The following is a 17663-nucleotide window of genomic DNA, read 5'->3' on the forward strand; positions in this document are numbered from 1 at the left end:
GCTCATCAAGAAGCATTAGTATGCGATTCTGTATCCTTCGCCCTTTAACGCAATTATGAAAATATTTTGTGTTACGATCCCCTGCTCTAAGCCACTCTTCTCGACACTTCTGTCGCCAGAACAATTCTTCTTCGCGCAGTGCTTCTGATAACTCTCGTTTCAGACGGTCCATGATATCATAAGATGGCGCCACCTTTGCTATCTCTGCCTCAAGAGCTGCACGTAGTCTAGTAATGCGGTTCCTAGAGTTCAAGTCTGACTTTCTTTTCCAGATCATGATCGCACCTCGACATCTGCGTATACGATCCATCGTACTGCTCCGATTACTTCCACCACCTTCCCAACTCAAGCGAACCATGTCCTCAAACCCTTCTCTAGACAGCATTCGTTTGTCAAAAACGAACCTCCCCTTCGTAGGATTATCTCTTTCCAAAGAGAAACATAGCCTAATGGGACGATGATCCGAAGCCCATAGGTCAAGATACTCCAAATTGGCACGAGGAAAAAGAGATAGCCACTCACTGTTCCCAAACGCTCGATCAAGGCGGCATTTGACCCATCCATTTTCACGCTTCCCTGCCCATGAAAGGCAATCACCCGTGTGCCGTAGCTCACGAAGTTTGCAATTTTGCACCATACTTCTGAAGTTCCAGAAAGAAGATTCCTCTCTAACCGAACCCCCACTCTTATCATCATTTGAGAGGAGCTCATTGAAGTCTCCAACTAAAACCCATGCTTCATCTCTAGAGAGACCCATGCTGATTAAACGATCCCAAACGCCTTGACGTCTTGCCGTAACCGGATCTCCATACACACACGACATGAAGAAAGACACTGACCCATAAGAAACCTTGAGGTCAATAATTCTCTTGTCACTCGACAGAACTGTAACTTGGTACGAATCCTTCCACAATAAAGCCAAACCACCACTTAAACCTTCTGGCTCCACTGTAAGAACGTGATCATAACCCAACTGCTTTTGTAACCCAACTATATACTCTGACTTTTGCTTTGTCTCCATTAGAAAAATAAAATCAGGATAGTGCTTTCTACGAAGGGCTCGGAGAAAGCGAACTGTCTCAGCACTTCCTGCGCCTTGACAGTTCCAAGATAGTACGCTCATTGGGGAAGCAGCGGCTTCAATACGGAAGCCACCGATTGGTCTGAAAGTTTCTTGTTTTTGGACTCCGAGACATTGATAGGAGCAACAGCCTTCCTCTTTGAGCTCGGGGGTTGATCTGTTATCTGTAAGGACAGCTGAGGTACTCCAACACTCTCCTTGTTCCCAGTATTCCTTCTTTTCCAGGACGACGAGTATCTTCTCTGCGATTTGCTCGCTCCAACATTCCCAAGGACTCGCCCTTCCGAAGAAGGGCCAAGCTGAAAACCCGAACCCGCCGTAAACAAAGGAATAGAGTGAGCAACAGACTGTGCAGCAGAAGACTCTGTATCATCATCACTCTTCTCGTTTCGGGTCAAGACTTGATCCTTTAGATGATCACTCGTATCAAAATGTTGAGCTTCGAGGAGTGCTGTGTAAGAAACATGTCCTTTTCCTTTGTCAAGCTCCTTAGTAATGCGAGTTAAGTGCAAAGAAGCAGCTTCTCTGCTTTCAATGATGCCTTTGTTAACACGCTCAATGCGAGCTCTCCGTTCCTTCTCGTCCGCATGAGAAATGTAAAGCAACGCCTGATTACGTTCTTCCCTTGGAAGCTCAGGGAAGAGGTCCGGGAATCTGGTGGGAATCTCAGCAGATGTAGCCATTCTACAATCATCAATACTCTGATTGACTCGCTCAATTCGAGCCCTTCGTTCGGTTTCATCAGGATGAGACACATACAGCGTCGCTCTTCTACGCTCCTCTTTTGATAGTTCAGGAAACAGGACCGGAAACCCAGGGGGGCCATCAGCAGGTTCAGTAATGATCTGACCACCCGTTTGTCTAGATGGAACAGCAGTGGCCTCTTTCTCCATGATACTGTCTTTTCTCAAGACAGGGCATTTAGTCCTTTCATGAGTAAGCCTCAGACAGTGGAAGCAACGCCTGTGTATCTTCTCGTACTCAAATTTAATAGTAACAGTTCCACCTTCTGGCACATTGAGTTTCCTAGCTGCTTTCGCAGGCTTGTCAGTATCAAAGTGCACTAAAGCTCGAATATACTCCTTTGTATGAGATGCCTTGGGGTCATATTCCACCACTTCAACCTTACCAACCTCCGCAGCCAGTTTGTACATCGTCTCTATTTTAAAGAAAATCGCCGGGATGTTACGGATTCGTATCCATACGTCCAGCATTCGAAGAGAGTCCTTAGGAGGGTTCGGGGACCAGCGCTCAAGCACCATCGCCCAATAGTTGTAGGACCATGGGCCATCTTTGATCACAGTCAGAAGATCCTCCTCACGTTGAAATACAAACTGAAACCGGTCACGAGACAAAGCAATACCCCGCACTCTGCCTATCATCCTCCAAGCAGTTGGCATGAAATCTATCATCTTTGCCATCACTTGACAGTCCGGGTTCAGCAATCGGCCCATCAGACACAACTGGTTTTCCTCGATCACCCTGAATCTTGGACTGTCAGGCAGAGTTAACGGCTCCTCTTCTTCAAGTGACATAGCTTGGATGGCTTTTTGCAACAGGTCAGCCATGTTATCACGACAGATGAAACTTCCGACGACGGAGAGAGAGTTGTTACGCACGATTAGCGGTAGAAGGTCAAGCGTGAATGATGTGAAATTTCCCGTAGTAACACAAAATTCCACTATTATCTTTTGAGAAATCATTACAAAAGGGAAGTTCTTGATTCGAAGGGGAAGAAAAAGGAAAAAACAGAGTATGACCGGAAATCACAAAAGGTGGAAAAGGAAAGTAAAAGAAAGAGGAATTTTGGAAGAGAAGACTTTCCAAATTAACACAGATCGTCGATAGACGAATAATAAAGATACCTCACCGCGAGGGAAATAAAAGTTTTCAAAAAAGGCAAGACGCCACCACACAAAATCTCACCGGAAATCACCCCTGGGATGGTAAGTCCACAGCGAAGTCTTCTAATCCTTTGTATTCAAAATAATTTTATTGATGATCAATTTAGTGTTAAACTAGAGTCAAGGCAAGTCGTTCTGGCCTGTTTCTATCTCGCCTCTTTTATTTGAAGCATCGGAGCAATACAACTTTTTTTTTTCGTTTTTGATAAAATTATAAATTATTATACCAATTTTCAAATTTATGGCAGAGAAGTTACACAATGAACAAGTAGTGGAATTCAGAAAATAAAACTAAACAACCGAACTAAAACAAAGCCGAAGGTAGTAGGACAAAGACTAAGAACCAGGTTAGTTACGAGCCAAAAAAGACCTTACAAACCGAGACCAGTCGAGAATGAGAGCCGGGCACCGCGAGCTACAGAGAGATACAACTACTCTTTTGTCAGTGCTGGAGCTACAAGAAATCATCAACTAGAATCTTATTATCCGTTTTCACTTCGTATAATTAGGGAACCCAGTACCAATTCATCAACCTCAGAGCAAGATCCGGCCCGGTAAAGATCTTATCTTCTCGAGTCTTGATAAAGTCAAATTAATCAGCACTAGCTAGCTCAGCCAAACCAGTCCCCTAGGTTACATTAGATAGGCGGTGGAAAAATCAGCCATAAACTATTACTATAACGTACTACTCGACGTTAACAACACGATGACAGATTCGTCACTGCACTATAAATAGAGTTTGATCTTCAGCTTATTTCCTCACAAACAACATATACATATATTGAAAAACAAAGGCAATAAATAATCATGTCCAAGTTTGCTACCATCATCACCCTTCTCTTCGCTTATTTTGTTCTCTTTGCTGCTTTTGGTGAGTAATTATCTTTACCATATGCATGAAAGATGTATTAAAAATGTTACTTTATTTGGATTAGTTAATTAAACTAGAGATACAAATATTGCATACAGAATCACCGACAAGAGTGGAAGGACAGAGGTTGTGCAAGAGGCAGAGTAGTACATGGTGGGGAGTTTGTGGAAATAACGATGCATGCAGGAACCAGTGCAGTCGACTTGAGGGAGCACGACACGGATCTTGTAACTATATCTTCCCATATCACAGATGTATCTGTTACCACGCATGTTAATTTCCCAAAAGCTCTTGGTGTTTGTATTTTACATAAAATAAGTCCGTGTCACACTAGTGGCCATAAATAAGTCTATTATAAGAGCGACTTCAATGGAAGTTTCTAATTAAGTTTTTCATATTAAAAACTAATAAAATAAAATATTAAAGAAAAAGATTGACAAGAGTCTTTCAAATGTTAAACATTATTAATTCTTACATAACTGGTTCAACTTTTTCTATATAAAAATAAACTAATTCTGTAATTAAATAATATATTTATACGAAACTTGATTAAAAAACTTCACCGCTAAAAAATACTCTTATGACATGTATGTTATTGTTTGTCTTTCGATGTTTGAATGGGTATTGTTGTTATAGCGTTCTTTGGGGTTTTAGCACGTACAACTGAAACATTCAAGACAATCACCAACTCAAATCTATTTTTCATCTATAATTTCCATTAAATTATAGTAACTCTATTATAAAGTAAATTTTGCTTTATTGATTTACACATAATAGAATTGTTCTAGTAAAAGAGAAAATATAAGGATAACACTTTTTCACTTTGTATTTGGAATGAAAAAGTAAAGTCTTTTATTCCTTTCTCTGTAACAGAGTATAATTATAAAATTTATTCTATAATAGTTTTATTCTAATTTAATAAAAATTATAGAATAAAAAATAAGTTTGGGTTGGAGATATCATGATGCTTGAATTTTCTTCCTTTTTGTATAAGAATGCTTGAATTCGCCTATATGTAAGGATTAGACAATGTTAACAAACATATGACACGATAATAAAAATGGTAACATTTTACAGCTTGAAAATTTGGTGATTGTTTTTACAGCTTGAGAAATTGTAATGAAAGAATTAGTAAAAAAAAAAAATTGTAATGAAAGAAGTGAAATGAAAACTAATATATTGAGAGGAAAATTTGCAGAATTTTTCTTGGGTTCACATTCTAAGGTAAATCTCTAGGTTCACCAACCAATAAGATTTTGTAATTTCATATTCAATATCTTAAAAAAAGGAAACAAAATGTTTTTCAAGCTATATTATGTTTTTAAAATAAAAATAATAATAGTAATGGCCAAAAAAGTTTTTTTTTTAACATTGTTACCAAAACACAAAATTCTGAATCCAAAACACTAAACCCTAAATCTTAAGCACTAAACCTTAAATCCTTTGGTTTACCCTAAATCTTTGAATAAATTTTAAACCCTTAGTTATAAACATTAAATCATAAAAATAGTAATTTTTAATCCTAAACCCGTGGATAAATTCTAAATCCTAAATTCTTAATCCATAAACTAAGGGTTAGTGTTTATCCAAAAATTTAGGATTTAAAATTTAGGGTTTATGATTTATCTAATGGTTTAGGGTTTACGATTAAGAGTTTAGTATTTTAAATATTTAGTGTTTAGGGTTTATGATTTAGGATTTATAATTTATCAAAAGGTTTAGAGTTTATCTTGACAAGAATTTATGGTTTAGGATTTAAAGTTTAGTTTTTTGGTGACTGCGTTAAAAGTGTTTTTCCTAAAAACAAATTGGCCACTATAACTATTTCTTATTTTTTTTATTCTAAAAACATAATATAATTTGGAAAATATTTTATTCCTTTTTTAAAATATTAAATATGAAATAACAAAATTTTATTGGTTGGTGAGTCTAAAGAGTGAAGCAAAAAAACTCAAATTTGCGCATATTGACGATAATTTTTTTTCAAGCTATACATGGCACTCTCTTCTAGCTGAGAGGATTCTTTTTCCTTAGCCTCCAATACATTACAAGTTGATTCTTTCTAATTGTTGAGTCAATCTCTATGCCTCAAAAAAATGGAAATTCTAGTTTTATTCTAAGGAAAAAACCATACTGCGTATTATTGAGTTACAATGAAGAATGGTTTATTAACTTGTATTGTCATTATTTTTTTTTTAACTTGCATATAATGCCTATGACAGTCTATGGCTAATGGGTCTTCTACGCACATTCACTCGGTCCGTGGATCTAATTCCGTTCCAACAATTAGTGCGTTAATATTTTCAAGGTCCGAAAATTTTGTTTATTGACCCTACATTCACCACATAATTTTTCATGTTTTGTCTCAATCATACGCTATCGCGAATCATTTTCCGAGAGATTATCCATCATTCCTTTATTCCAGGTCAAACACGTTTAATTTTAGAGTTCTAAACGAATGTATGATAGAAAAATATGCACACTTTGGTGACATAGATAGCCAAATCAATTCTCTTAAATCTTTTCATATATCATGATGTTACAATTCACCCCCTCTAAAAAAACACAACATCCTCGTTGCGCCACACAACAGATTTCATGACGTTTCTCAGGTCAAAACTGAGTTGGTTAATCAACTCTGATATCACTTGTAATGTCCCTGAACGTCCAAGGCTAATGGGCCTCCCAGCCCACTCACTCGGCCCGTGAATCCCATCTCGTTCTAACGGTCGTTGCATTAATTTTTTCAAAGCCTGAGAGTTTTGTTACTAACCCTAAAATCACCAGATGATTTTTTCCGTGTTTTGACTTCACTCACACACTATCGCGAATCATTTCTCGATAGATCATTCTACTGCTTTAGCTCAAGTACATTTAATTTTGGAGTTCTAAATGAATGTGTGCCGAAAAAATAAGCACATTTTAGTAACATAGATAACCAAGTCAATTTTTGAAAACATTTTCATATACCATAATTCGAAATGTTACGTTGCATCTACTTCAAATACTGGCATACAAGGGGTCCGCTCAATCTTGTTTTTTAGTTGCAGCTTAATACCGCTAAATACGACTCGTAATTGGATTCGCCAATTCAATTACGTTGTATATGGGTAGCAGAGACAAAGTTAATACGGTCACAACCTCATCGTCTTTTGGTTTGGTAGCTCGTGCTCTTCATATGACATTTTCTTTAACGAAAGATCGTGTATAAATTGTTAGTTTATTTTTAATTTCTTAGCAGATGAGTAGTACTAGACCGCCAACTCGGTTAGCAAACCATAATTGAAATTGACATTGATTTTTAGTTGTGTGAATATGTAAAAAAAAATTCAAAAAGGGAAAATGTAAAATAAATGACTTCTTCAGAACTTAACTTGTACTTATGATTCATCATCTTGGTTTAACAATTTCAAGAAAGATATTTCGGGACAAGTAGATTATGGGAAAATATCGAGTTTTTCTTGTATCTCAAGCAAATGGCGAAATCATATACAATATCCTCTTTTTTTTGGGTTAATACATCCATCCACTCATAGTTTCCTTCAAATCATAATTTCGTATTCTGGTCAAAATCTCTTACGAATCACTGAAATTGTGTAACTATGACTTGGTCAAAATCTTTAATATCTTGATTCTTCACAAAGTAAAATCAACCAACCGCCCATGTGTACGATGTAGCACTAGATGACTAGATCAAAGCCATAGCAGCCGCTTGGGTTACACTAGATAGAGACTAATAGAGACGGCCTTCTATATGTAAAAGATATGTGGTGGAGAAACCGGCCATCAACTTTTATTACAGGGCCCGTCTTATCTTCCATATCGTCATTAGAAGACAATAATGTTTAATTAATTTGTTGTATACCACGTTACTGTGCCATGCACAAGTAAAGACTAATACACTATAAATAGGGGTCGATCTTACGCTTATTTCTTCACACACTTCACACAAATACATCGAAAACAAATTCCTAATAGTCATGGCCAAGTTTGTTTCCATCATCACCCTTCTTTTCGTTGCTCTTGTACTCTTTGCTGCTTTTGGTGAGTAGTGAATAATCATAAGCATGGCGAAATGAATTTAAATAATTATTTTCCGATTATTTGATTAATTTGACCATGATAAATATATATACAGAAGCACCAACAATGGTGGAAGCGCAGAAGTTGTGCGAGAGGTCTAGTGGGACATGGTCAGGAGTATGTGGAAATAATAATGCTTGCAAGAACCAGTGCATCAACCTCGAGGGAGCACGACATGGATCTTGCAACTATATTTTCCCATATCACAGGTGTATCTGCTACTTCCCATGTTAATCTACCAAAACTCATTGGTTGTACCAAAACTATGTGGTGCTTGTGTGTTTATTTACATTTAATAAGTCTGTGTCACTCTATGAGTGACCTTATGACATGAACCAAGTATGTTTATGATGTTTGTATGTTTTCTGTGATACTGTCAAGTATGTTTTATGCATGTTTTCTCCGATAATATAAAGTTTTATGTACCACGTACTATGTTTCTTTTGACCCTACTATACTTGACATAAAGATTGAGAACATCGATCATTGGCTAGTAATAATAATAACAAAAAATTCATAAGAAAGGATTAGGTATGTTTGAATATAACGTAAACATTACAGACTTAACTAAACTCAAATGGAAGCGTCGAGATAACAATTGGACAAGCTTTACACATGGCCTGCATCGGTGTCACTCATGTCCACATTTCTTTTCCAACTCTCTCCCACTCGAAGTACTGAACCAACGATCCCAAAGCCAGATTCACTAACCGTTGAGCTAAAACCAGACCCAGGACAAGCTCGTCGTCCAATCCCAAACGATATCAACTTTTGATCCACACCTTTTTTCTCAAACCTTTCTAGTTTGATTTTTCCCGGCATCTCTGTGCATGGCCCATACGTCCCACGTGGAACATGTATCCTGCTAGGCTGCTACCATGCAATCCTCAGATGCCACATGGGGGAGAAGAGTCGGAGCTACCGGGTATAGGCGGCGTATAGTCTCCGACACAATGTTTTGGAGATAAGGGAGACTCCAAAAAAAAAAAAAAAATCGGTCTAAACCGATTTGGTTATCGATTTCGATTTCGCTTCTTGCTTTTTCAATATTTCTGGATGGTTTAGCAAATTCGATATCGCCCATTCCAGGGTTCCAGTTAACGTATCAGTCCCCGCAAGTATCATTAATTCAGTCAAAATCATCAAAACAATCACAATAAACTCTTATTACCTAGTTTTTGTTTTGGTTAATTAATAAACACTTACGACAATGATTCCTTTGATGACAACAAGCGTGTAATAATCAGGTTGAGTTTCTTGGAGAGAAAGCAAACACTCAATCATAGTATATTACCCTTTTCTTTATCCGCTCGTTTCTCGTCAACAAGTCCTTGCAAAAAGTAAAAACTCATCAAATCGATCTGCCACCTTTTTGACACGTCTTTCGTAATTAATGACCCTACGCAAGACCGGAAAATAACCAGCAGCGTTCCCAGTAATGGTAGACACTTAGGTTATTTTATCGGTTCAATTCGGATACGGTTTAGTTTGATTAATTTGGTTTTAAAAAATTTCTGTCTGAAGTAAATTATAATCAGTTTGGTTTAGATCGGTTTTGTGTCAGTTTGTATTCGATTCGACTGATATTCAGTTTGGTTTGTGTTTCAGTTTGGTTTAATCAGATTTCCTTAGTTTAATTCTTTTAAAAGAAATCATGTTTTGAAACGCATGATAATGAAATCATCAAAGTTGGTGACACAAAATAAATAAATTTTGTAAACTAAATCTAATATAGAATTAAAACAAAAACCTTTACAAACCATAATTTTTTCAATCGAACTAAAGTTAATTAAAATAAGTAGAAAATTATGCAGGAAACACAGAGAAAAAGACGTTGCAAAGAATTTTTGTTTTTATTGAAACTTAGCTTAGATTTTAGGTAGATTCTCTTTACATATAAGAATTCAAGACTTTTTTTAATCAAATATTTGAAACTAAATCATTAATTTTCCTGTGTTTAAACGTAAATTCAAACATTAAATTGTAATATAGTTATTTTAAATTATAATCTTTAAACCTAATATAAATATTATAGGCGGTAGCAGTGGCACTTTGGTTATTTTATGGATTCGGTTTTGATTCAATTCAGTTTGGTTAATTCGATTCTAGAATATTTTCAACCGAAGTAAATCTAAATTAATTTGATTTGGTTTGAATCAATTTAGGTTCGGTTTAACTCGTTTTTTTCCCACCCTAGTTCCCAGCGCTGACACAATCCACCACATCAGAAATCAACTGCCGAACACATCTTGCATCATCATCGTGTTCTGTTCCATCGCCGTGAAATCGCTTTCCGGCCACCATTCTCATAACATTGTTGAGAATGAAGTCTAAACAATGTTCTCATCTCCACTTTCACAAACTCCTTGATTTCGATCACGGAATCAAAAAGTTAATTCTTATTTTATTTTATGTTTTATGTAAGAAATGCATACGAGATTTCAGCTACAAGGATTGTTATGAACAAATGGCCAAAGGTTAATCAAACACGGTTGAGGTAAATATCTGTTTCAAAATTTATATACTGCCTATATATGTGAAAGTAGATAATCTACAACCCTTTGTATTTAGGCAGTATCAAAAGTTTGATATTTCTTTTCCATTTACAAATGTACTTATATCATCAAATCTGTTTTTCTAATCCTAAAATATATAATCCATTCCAAGAAATGTGTCATTTTACTACTGCACTGAAATTTAAATCACTTCAACAATGTAATTTAAGATTACGTAAGTTTTATTATATCGGCAAAAAATCACATACTTGTTGAGAGTTTTTAGAGAGTCGCAATATCAAATGTCTGATTTCGTCTTTTCGGATGAAAAAAGCCTGTTAAGTGAGTGAGAAGAGAAGATCTCAATGGCACCAAGTCTCTGGAGATTGCGCCAGTGATCTCCGTAAGGGGCAATTACCATGAATGTATAGTTGTACTTTACATGTACTACAAAAAAACATGGCATATTTTCATGACAATTTCGATGGATAAAAATATCATCGAAAATTTCTGAGGAGCTTCCGAGAAATTACCGAGGAACCTCAATATTAGAAAGTTTTCGGTATTTTGTCAGAAATTTCTGACAAAATACCGGCGAAAAGTGATATGTCAAAATATTTTAAGAAAACATCGACAAATTACCGAGGAAAATTTATATTCTTTAATTGGTCGTTTTAATTGAATCAAAATTTATTTAATCATCGGAATTTCCTCGAACATTTCTGGCGAGAACACCTTTATATTGAAGTTTCAGTTAGAGATTTTACTTCCTTAGAATTTAGTCAGAACATTTTTACAGAATTCCGACGAAATTCTGACGAAAACATCTTTATATTGAAGTTTTGGTTTGGAATTTTATTTCCTCGTAATTTCGTCGAAATTTTTTGACGGAATTCCGACGAAATTGTTTTTATGTCGGAATACCGTCGGAATTTTTTTCTGAGGGAATTCCGACAAGTAATTGATTTCTATATGAAATAAATATAAATGTAAAACATGATACCGACATGGTCACACAAACATATATTACGTGTCTAATAGGATGTGAATTAACAAACGTTCAATTTCTTCAATTTATAAAATCATCTACGAATATATCAACGAAACATAATATCTCGCACAAAGAATTATATACTAAACAAACTTATATCGATAATCTAACTTACCATATCAATTTTGTGTAATATCATCTTATATGAACACTTATAAACTAAAACATGTAGACAACTCCATATAAATCATCAAAATATATTAAAACATTATTGTGGGTCAAATTTTCCATGTTTTGAAACCCAAAGTCTGATTTCGTCAGAATTTTGTCCGCATATTCCGGCCAACTTCCAAAAATGTAAATCGCTACGAATTGAAAATATGCATAGAATATGCTATATTTGTCAGAATATTCCGACGAATTTCCGATAAAATGTCCAATTAACGATTATTCGAGAAAATTTCTGACGAAAAGTATTTGGTCGTCAAAATTTCGTCGGAATTTTGCATTCCCTGAGAAAATGAACCGCCAAAATATTCGTAAACCACAATAATATTGCTCTAATAAGATTAAGCGATGCGTCTCCATTTCATATATGGCTGATATACTTTTCCATAGTGTTCTAGTGAAACATGTGAATTGAAGTTATACAATATTTTGGTCCGCCTTTTAAAATGCGAGTTTGATTTCTTTGGGTATAAATATTAGTTGACATTGAGTATTATTTTTTAAAAATAATTTTGATCTACATATCTATGTTAAGAAGTAGATATTCAGTATTTTCATATTCAATCCAGATCTGCGATTGAACTGATAAACTCGTGCTCTATATATAATCCGATTCAGATTTAATGAAAATTTCATTAATTAAAAATCTGATAAAACCCAGTAAAAATCTAAAAAGTTATCATTAACCTATGATTAACCTTGATTGACACATTAAATATTTAGAGAAAACTGATAAACATTTTAAAATGAAAATTTTATATACTTTTAAATTGTACACAAAATTGAAAAAAAAACTATTAAATTTTTAATTTTTGTATTTTGATGATTACTATTCAGAAAATGAATAAAATGATATTAGAGAAAACCAAAATTTATTTATATAACAATATTAGTTTGTTTTTTTAATTCATATTATTTGAAGATTAAGTTTAAAGATGTCAGATTGTATAGGACATATTTTAAAATATTTATTTGTTACTATTGTATATATAAATTTAATTTGTTTGATGAAAATTAAGTTATGTTAACAATTTATTTTTAATTTTTTATTAAATACGGTAAGATCTGAGACATTATTGTTTGTTTCTATAAATTATATTACTTTAAAAGAAATCATTTATATAATAACATTTAAATTCTTATCATAAATAACGAAGAATTTAAGGTGGTTTTGTTATAAATATTAATGCATTAGACTTAATAATAATATTGTAGGGATATTAATTATATTATAATATTATTTTTTTAATTTTTTATTAAGAAGGATTTAGCTTTGTGTTTTGTTTTAATTGTATTGATATATAGGGAGGAAGAATGTTCAAGGACTGTGCAAAACACTACGGCGGATAAGGTAGCACGAAATGCGAGGAATCAACCGTCATTTGTCGTTCACATGGATGCAGAGTTACATGCGTGGTTCACAGAGTTAGTTTGAGTTTAATTTAGTCCATGACAAAAAAAAGGATAATAGCTTTATCAATTAGATTTTGATGTGTTGTATACAATGAGAGTTTGACATGTGCAGATTTCATAATTTTACCCAAAAAAATATAAATAGAGGTTGAAGACAACATATTAAATTGGCTTTACTTTTGCGGAAGTGTAAGCATCATAATTCATAACTAATTTTACGATTAAATAAAGAAATAACGCAGAGAACTGAATTTAGAATGTACAGATCTCCTATGATTAATTTTTAGCAATAACCAAAATAAGAAAAAACGACATGAAGAAGAAGAAAAATATTGAAGATAGATAGGATTAACATGTAGACGTAAATTCCTATAACCATAATTAATTTTTAATTTGTTAAATCATGATATAAAATTGATGTGACATAGTTTCATTGTAACCAAATAATAGGCACGAGATTCCAGTCTAAATATTAGGTTCTTAGGCGATAAGTGATTTTTAACCTAAAATATTTTTAAAATGAGATTAGGTCGTCGGTAAACAAATTATTAATTAACAAATTTTTTTAAAAAAAAATTCTTAAGGGCCAACAATATTAATTCAATCAAGAATATAAATTTTGTTTTTCATATAATATTTCTTAAATAATTTTCATATAAATTCACCTTGCGCAAGGCGCATGTCTTATCTTAGTCAATCTATACTATTAAGAGATGTACAAAATAGAAATGCCCCTTAATTTACTACTTATTTACACTAGAATACCAATGAGATATTTATTGAACTTATATTTAAGTATACTTGTCTTTTTCTAATTTAAATAATATATTTAATTATCTATATATTTTCCTAATTTAAAAAATAGTTTTCCTTAATCGAATCTAAACCAAAATAAATTTCCCTACAGATTTCTAAATATATTTCATAGTAATATATTAAATATTTTCAATATTTATTAGTAATAAATAATAAAGTAAAAAATCACACATCATGATCGAGTTATATAATATATAAATAAATATAAAATAATCTATTAAGTTATTATTATAATGTTTTCATATATATGCAAGCCCAATTAGTTATAAATATTGGATTTGTTTATATGATACACTATGATATAATAGACAACTAAAATCATAAAATATAATTATTCAAAGTAATAAATAAAATTGTTATGTTTAAAAATATTATATTAACAATCATGTAATACATTTATATGAAATGGTATAGTATATATTTACAAATATATACTATACCATTTCATACAAAAAAATAGTTGTGAAAACAAATTTGTATACGGTCATGGGTCAAGTTCTAGGAATAAACAATAACATCGTGAAATTATATTTTAAAAAAATATAATTTAATAGAAATTTCAAATATTTGGAATTCGAAAGCATTATGACACATTCCTATACTATTTTAATTAGGATAATTGAATTTATATCAGTATATTTTATTAAATTTTTAATTTTTGTTATAACTGCAAAAAAAATAAATTTTGATCTAAATTTATGATTAAATATTACAAATATACATCATTTAATACAAACAAAACTAAAAACAGAAAATAAATACCTGTGAGTGTGTACATTTAGTAGTTAACAAAACATTGTAAATAGTGTAACAGATCTCTAAATTTGATACACATGACAGCATTTGCTATTCGTTAATTTACTAGAAATAATAAAAATACAATCTAAATCTTTTGGTGATGTTTTATCATTGAAAGATTATGATAATCCTACTTTAACCACCATTAATAATAAACTAGATTTTGACCCGCTCGACCGAGCGGGTGTCAATTTTCTTTTTTTTTTTTTTTTTTTTGCTAAGAGTTATACATCATTTGCAATTAATATAATGTACTAAGTCTATGATCCATATATCCGCACAAATATATATTTTTATAGAACAAAATTTTATGATAAATTATAATAAAATTATTGTATATATTATTTAAAATATATGGTGCTATATATTTTATATTTTCAACATTTATCATACGGAACTTACATTGGGATATTATTTATGTGAAAATATATGTAAGATAATATATTTATATATTATATAAATAATTCTTCTTATGTGACTTTTATTTTTTAGTTATTATAAATAATAAAAATATAATTACATAAATCTAATAATAATATTGTTCATTAACTATCTAAAGCTATGTTTATTAATTATTTCCAAACACATACATAAATAATAAAATAGGAAAAAAATAATTAATATTATATGTTAGGTTTATTAATTATTGTTGCCATATTTTTAGTTAGAATTTTATTTAGGAAATGCATTAATTAAACATAAAAGATAAAAAAATCATAAAAGGTAAATTAGTTGATAACTTCAGTGGTATACCATTGTAAATAATTGTGAAAATTAAGGGGTATTTTTTATTTGTACTCCTCTTTAGTATAGATTAGATTCTTTTTAATTACGATTTATGTTCCTCTACAAGCAATAATACACTGTCATTAATTTAAAGATGATTCATTTAATGACGGAAATATAAGAAAGACGAATATTGGGTTGTTATTATTTTCGTTTTTTCTGTTGTTAATATATTCGAATTATATTGAAATATTAAATATCTTGGATTACAAATAGGAAACCGATGATTTTGTGGTTGTTGGAGCCTTAAAAGTGATTGATTGTGATTGTTTATGGTATGTTTCGATATTAGCATAGAAATAGGAAAGGTTGAGATTTTATTTGGGTTTTATGCATAAATTTGTGTTCCAATTAAATATTTGAATTTATTATTGTTTGAATTCATAATCAATTTATAGATTTGATAATAATTGTGTTTGATCTAAAAATCTAACTTATTGTAGACACATAGTTTTATTGATATTGAATTTATACCGTAAGAAGCTTATAAAATCGATTAATTGGTTGAAAATTACTCTAAAAACGTATTTTTTATATTGATAGAGTTTAAGAAACTTTTATATTTACTTAGGTCATATAAATCAAAATAAAGTACCATACCAAACATTTTACTTCTTGGTAGCCGTTTTCAATTTTCTTTTGAGGTGATAATACATCAAGTTTACCAGACATTTATGTTTCTTTATGTCAGATAAAGGAGAAGTGATGAGTTTTTGGAGAGATGTACAAATACATGTACGATTGACATATTTTGGATAGATGATAGTGGCTATGAAGGAAAGTCATGCGTTTTTTTAGCTACAATTATTCATATTTGGGAAACATTTATTAGCTGGAAAAGACAATATATTCTTTATGTTTACTTTATTAAATGGTTAATGGCATTTGATTGTAAATTAAATGCAACTTCTAGGGTAAATCTATATGTGTACTTCTGTTTTAATAAAGTAGATTAACCCCTTATTTGATTACTTAATTTAGGAAAAAAATAATTTAGATCAAGGAGCTAAAAGAGAAAATTAAAACTCATATTCTTTAGAGAATAAATATAATAGTAAAAAAACAAAGATAATAAAACTTAGAAAATGCAAAATGGTTCTATTTAGAGGGACTTGCATCAAATTTCGAGAGATTCTATGCCACTTGACTCATTCTAAATGGTAGAATCTATTTTAAATAAAAAACTAGATTTTGGATCCGAGCTCCCGTGCGGGTGTACGTTTGGAATGATTAAATGTTAGACATAAATTTGATGGCTTTCATATTTGTTGATTTTTGATATTGGTGTATTTCGTTCGGTTTGTTGAGTATCTGATTATAAAATTTTAAAATATAAAAAATCCATTTTTATTAGTATCAGTATATTATTGTGGGGGTTTTTAACTCAATTTTATTATAATACTGGTTATGTAAGTTTAAATATTTTAAATTTTTAATTACAGGATTTTAAAAAATTAAAGGCTAATGCAAATGTACAAAAAAAAGTTGTTATGAAAATTGTTTTATGAAAGCCCATCCACACAAATAGGCCCGATTTGTTAAAGGTTTGAAAAGAAAAGTATATGCGAAGGCCAGTAAAAAAAATTTGTCCGCGAAAGAAACAGAAATTTTTTTGTTAATTGTCTAAATTTTCGTAATGTATATATTTTACCACTTACCAGTATTTAATATGAATTTATAGTTTATAAGCATCAACTGCATTATTTGTTTTAAAATTTCATTTGTTTTAGTTGTTGTTTTAAATAAGGTGAATTATTGTTAATTTAAAAATGAGTAATACAACAATATAAATAGAAATATAATAATATTCTACAATTTTTAAAGTATTATTTAATTTTATTTTGGAATATATAGGTTTAACTCGTAAATCATCATTATAACAATAAATAATATAATAGTAGAAATAAAACTATAATAATATTTTAAATTTTATAAAATATTATTTTATTTTATTTATAATTATAGAATTTTTAGTTATACGACAATGTTTCAAAATTTTATGTAGTTTTCAATTTAATGATTTTAAAAATTTTATGTAATTTTTCAAAATTAAAATGTTATCATGCAAATATATTGAAGGAAAAAAGTTTAATTAGGTATGGTTTTATATGCAAAATCTAAACTAATACGATATTTAAGGAGCATATTATACGCATACAAAAATATAACAAATTGACAAACAATAATAAATATTTGA

General features: G+C 31.5%; 2 protein-coding genes across 2 annotated transcripts; both read left to right on the forward strand.

Moving 5' to 3' along the window:
* Positions 1-3727: 3727 nt before the first annotated feature.
* On the forward strand, positions 3728-4287 carry LOC108815028 (defensin-like protein 4). Its single transcript, XM_018587687.2, has 2 exons — positions 3728-3856; positions 3955-4287. Exons 1-2 carry the CDS (start codon positions 3793-3795, stop codon positions 4131-4133), a joined length of 243 nt encoding a protein of 80 aa, XP_018443189.1. The 5' UTR covers positions 3728-3792; the 3' UTR covers positions 4134-4287.
* Positions 4288-7740: 3453 nt separating this feature from the next.
* LOC108815027 (defensin-like protein 4) lies at positions 7741-8367 on the forward strand. Its single transcript, XM_018587686.2, has 2 exons — positions 7741-7900; positions 7995-8367. The coding sequence occupies exons 1-2, from the start codon at positions 7837-7839 to the stop codon at positions 8171-8173; spliced, it is 243 nt and encodes an 80-aa protein (XP_018443188.1). The 5' UTR covers positions 7741-7836; the 3' UTR covers positions 8174-8367.
* Positions 8368-17663: the final 9296 nt, after the last annotated feature.

The sequence above is a fragment of the Raphanus sativus genome, chromosome 7 (assembly GCF_000801105.2).
Source record: "Raphanus sativus cultivar WK10039 chromosome 7, ASM80110v3, whole genome shotgun sequence".
Taxonomy (NCBI): Eukaryota; Viridiplantae; Streptophyta; class Magnoliopsida; order Brassicales; family Brassicaceae; genus Raphanus; species Raphanus sativus.

Bases quoted from the DNA above. Each gene is read 5' to 3' on its own strand.
- LOC108815028 (XM_018587687.2), top strand. From the start codon at position 3,793: ATGTCCAAGTTTGCTACCATCATCACCCTTCTCTTCGCTTATTTTGTT. The intron at 3,857-3,954 runs GTGAGTAATTAT...TATTGCATACAG, and splicing joins TGTTCTCTTTGCTGCTTTTG to AATCACCGACAAGAGTGGAA.
- LOC108815027 (XM_018587686.2), top strand. From the start codon at position 7,837: ATGGCCAAGTTTGTTTCCATCATCACCCTTCTTTTCGTTGCTCTTGTA. The intron at 7,901-7,994 runs GTGAGTAGTGAA...ATATATATACAG, and splicing joins TGTACTCTTTGCTGCTTTTG to AAGCACCAACAATGGTGGAA.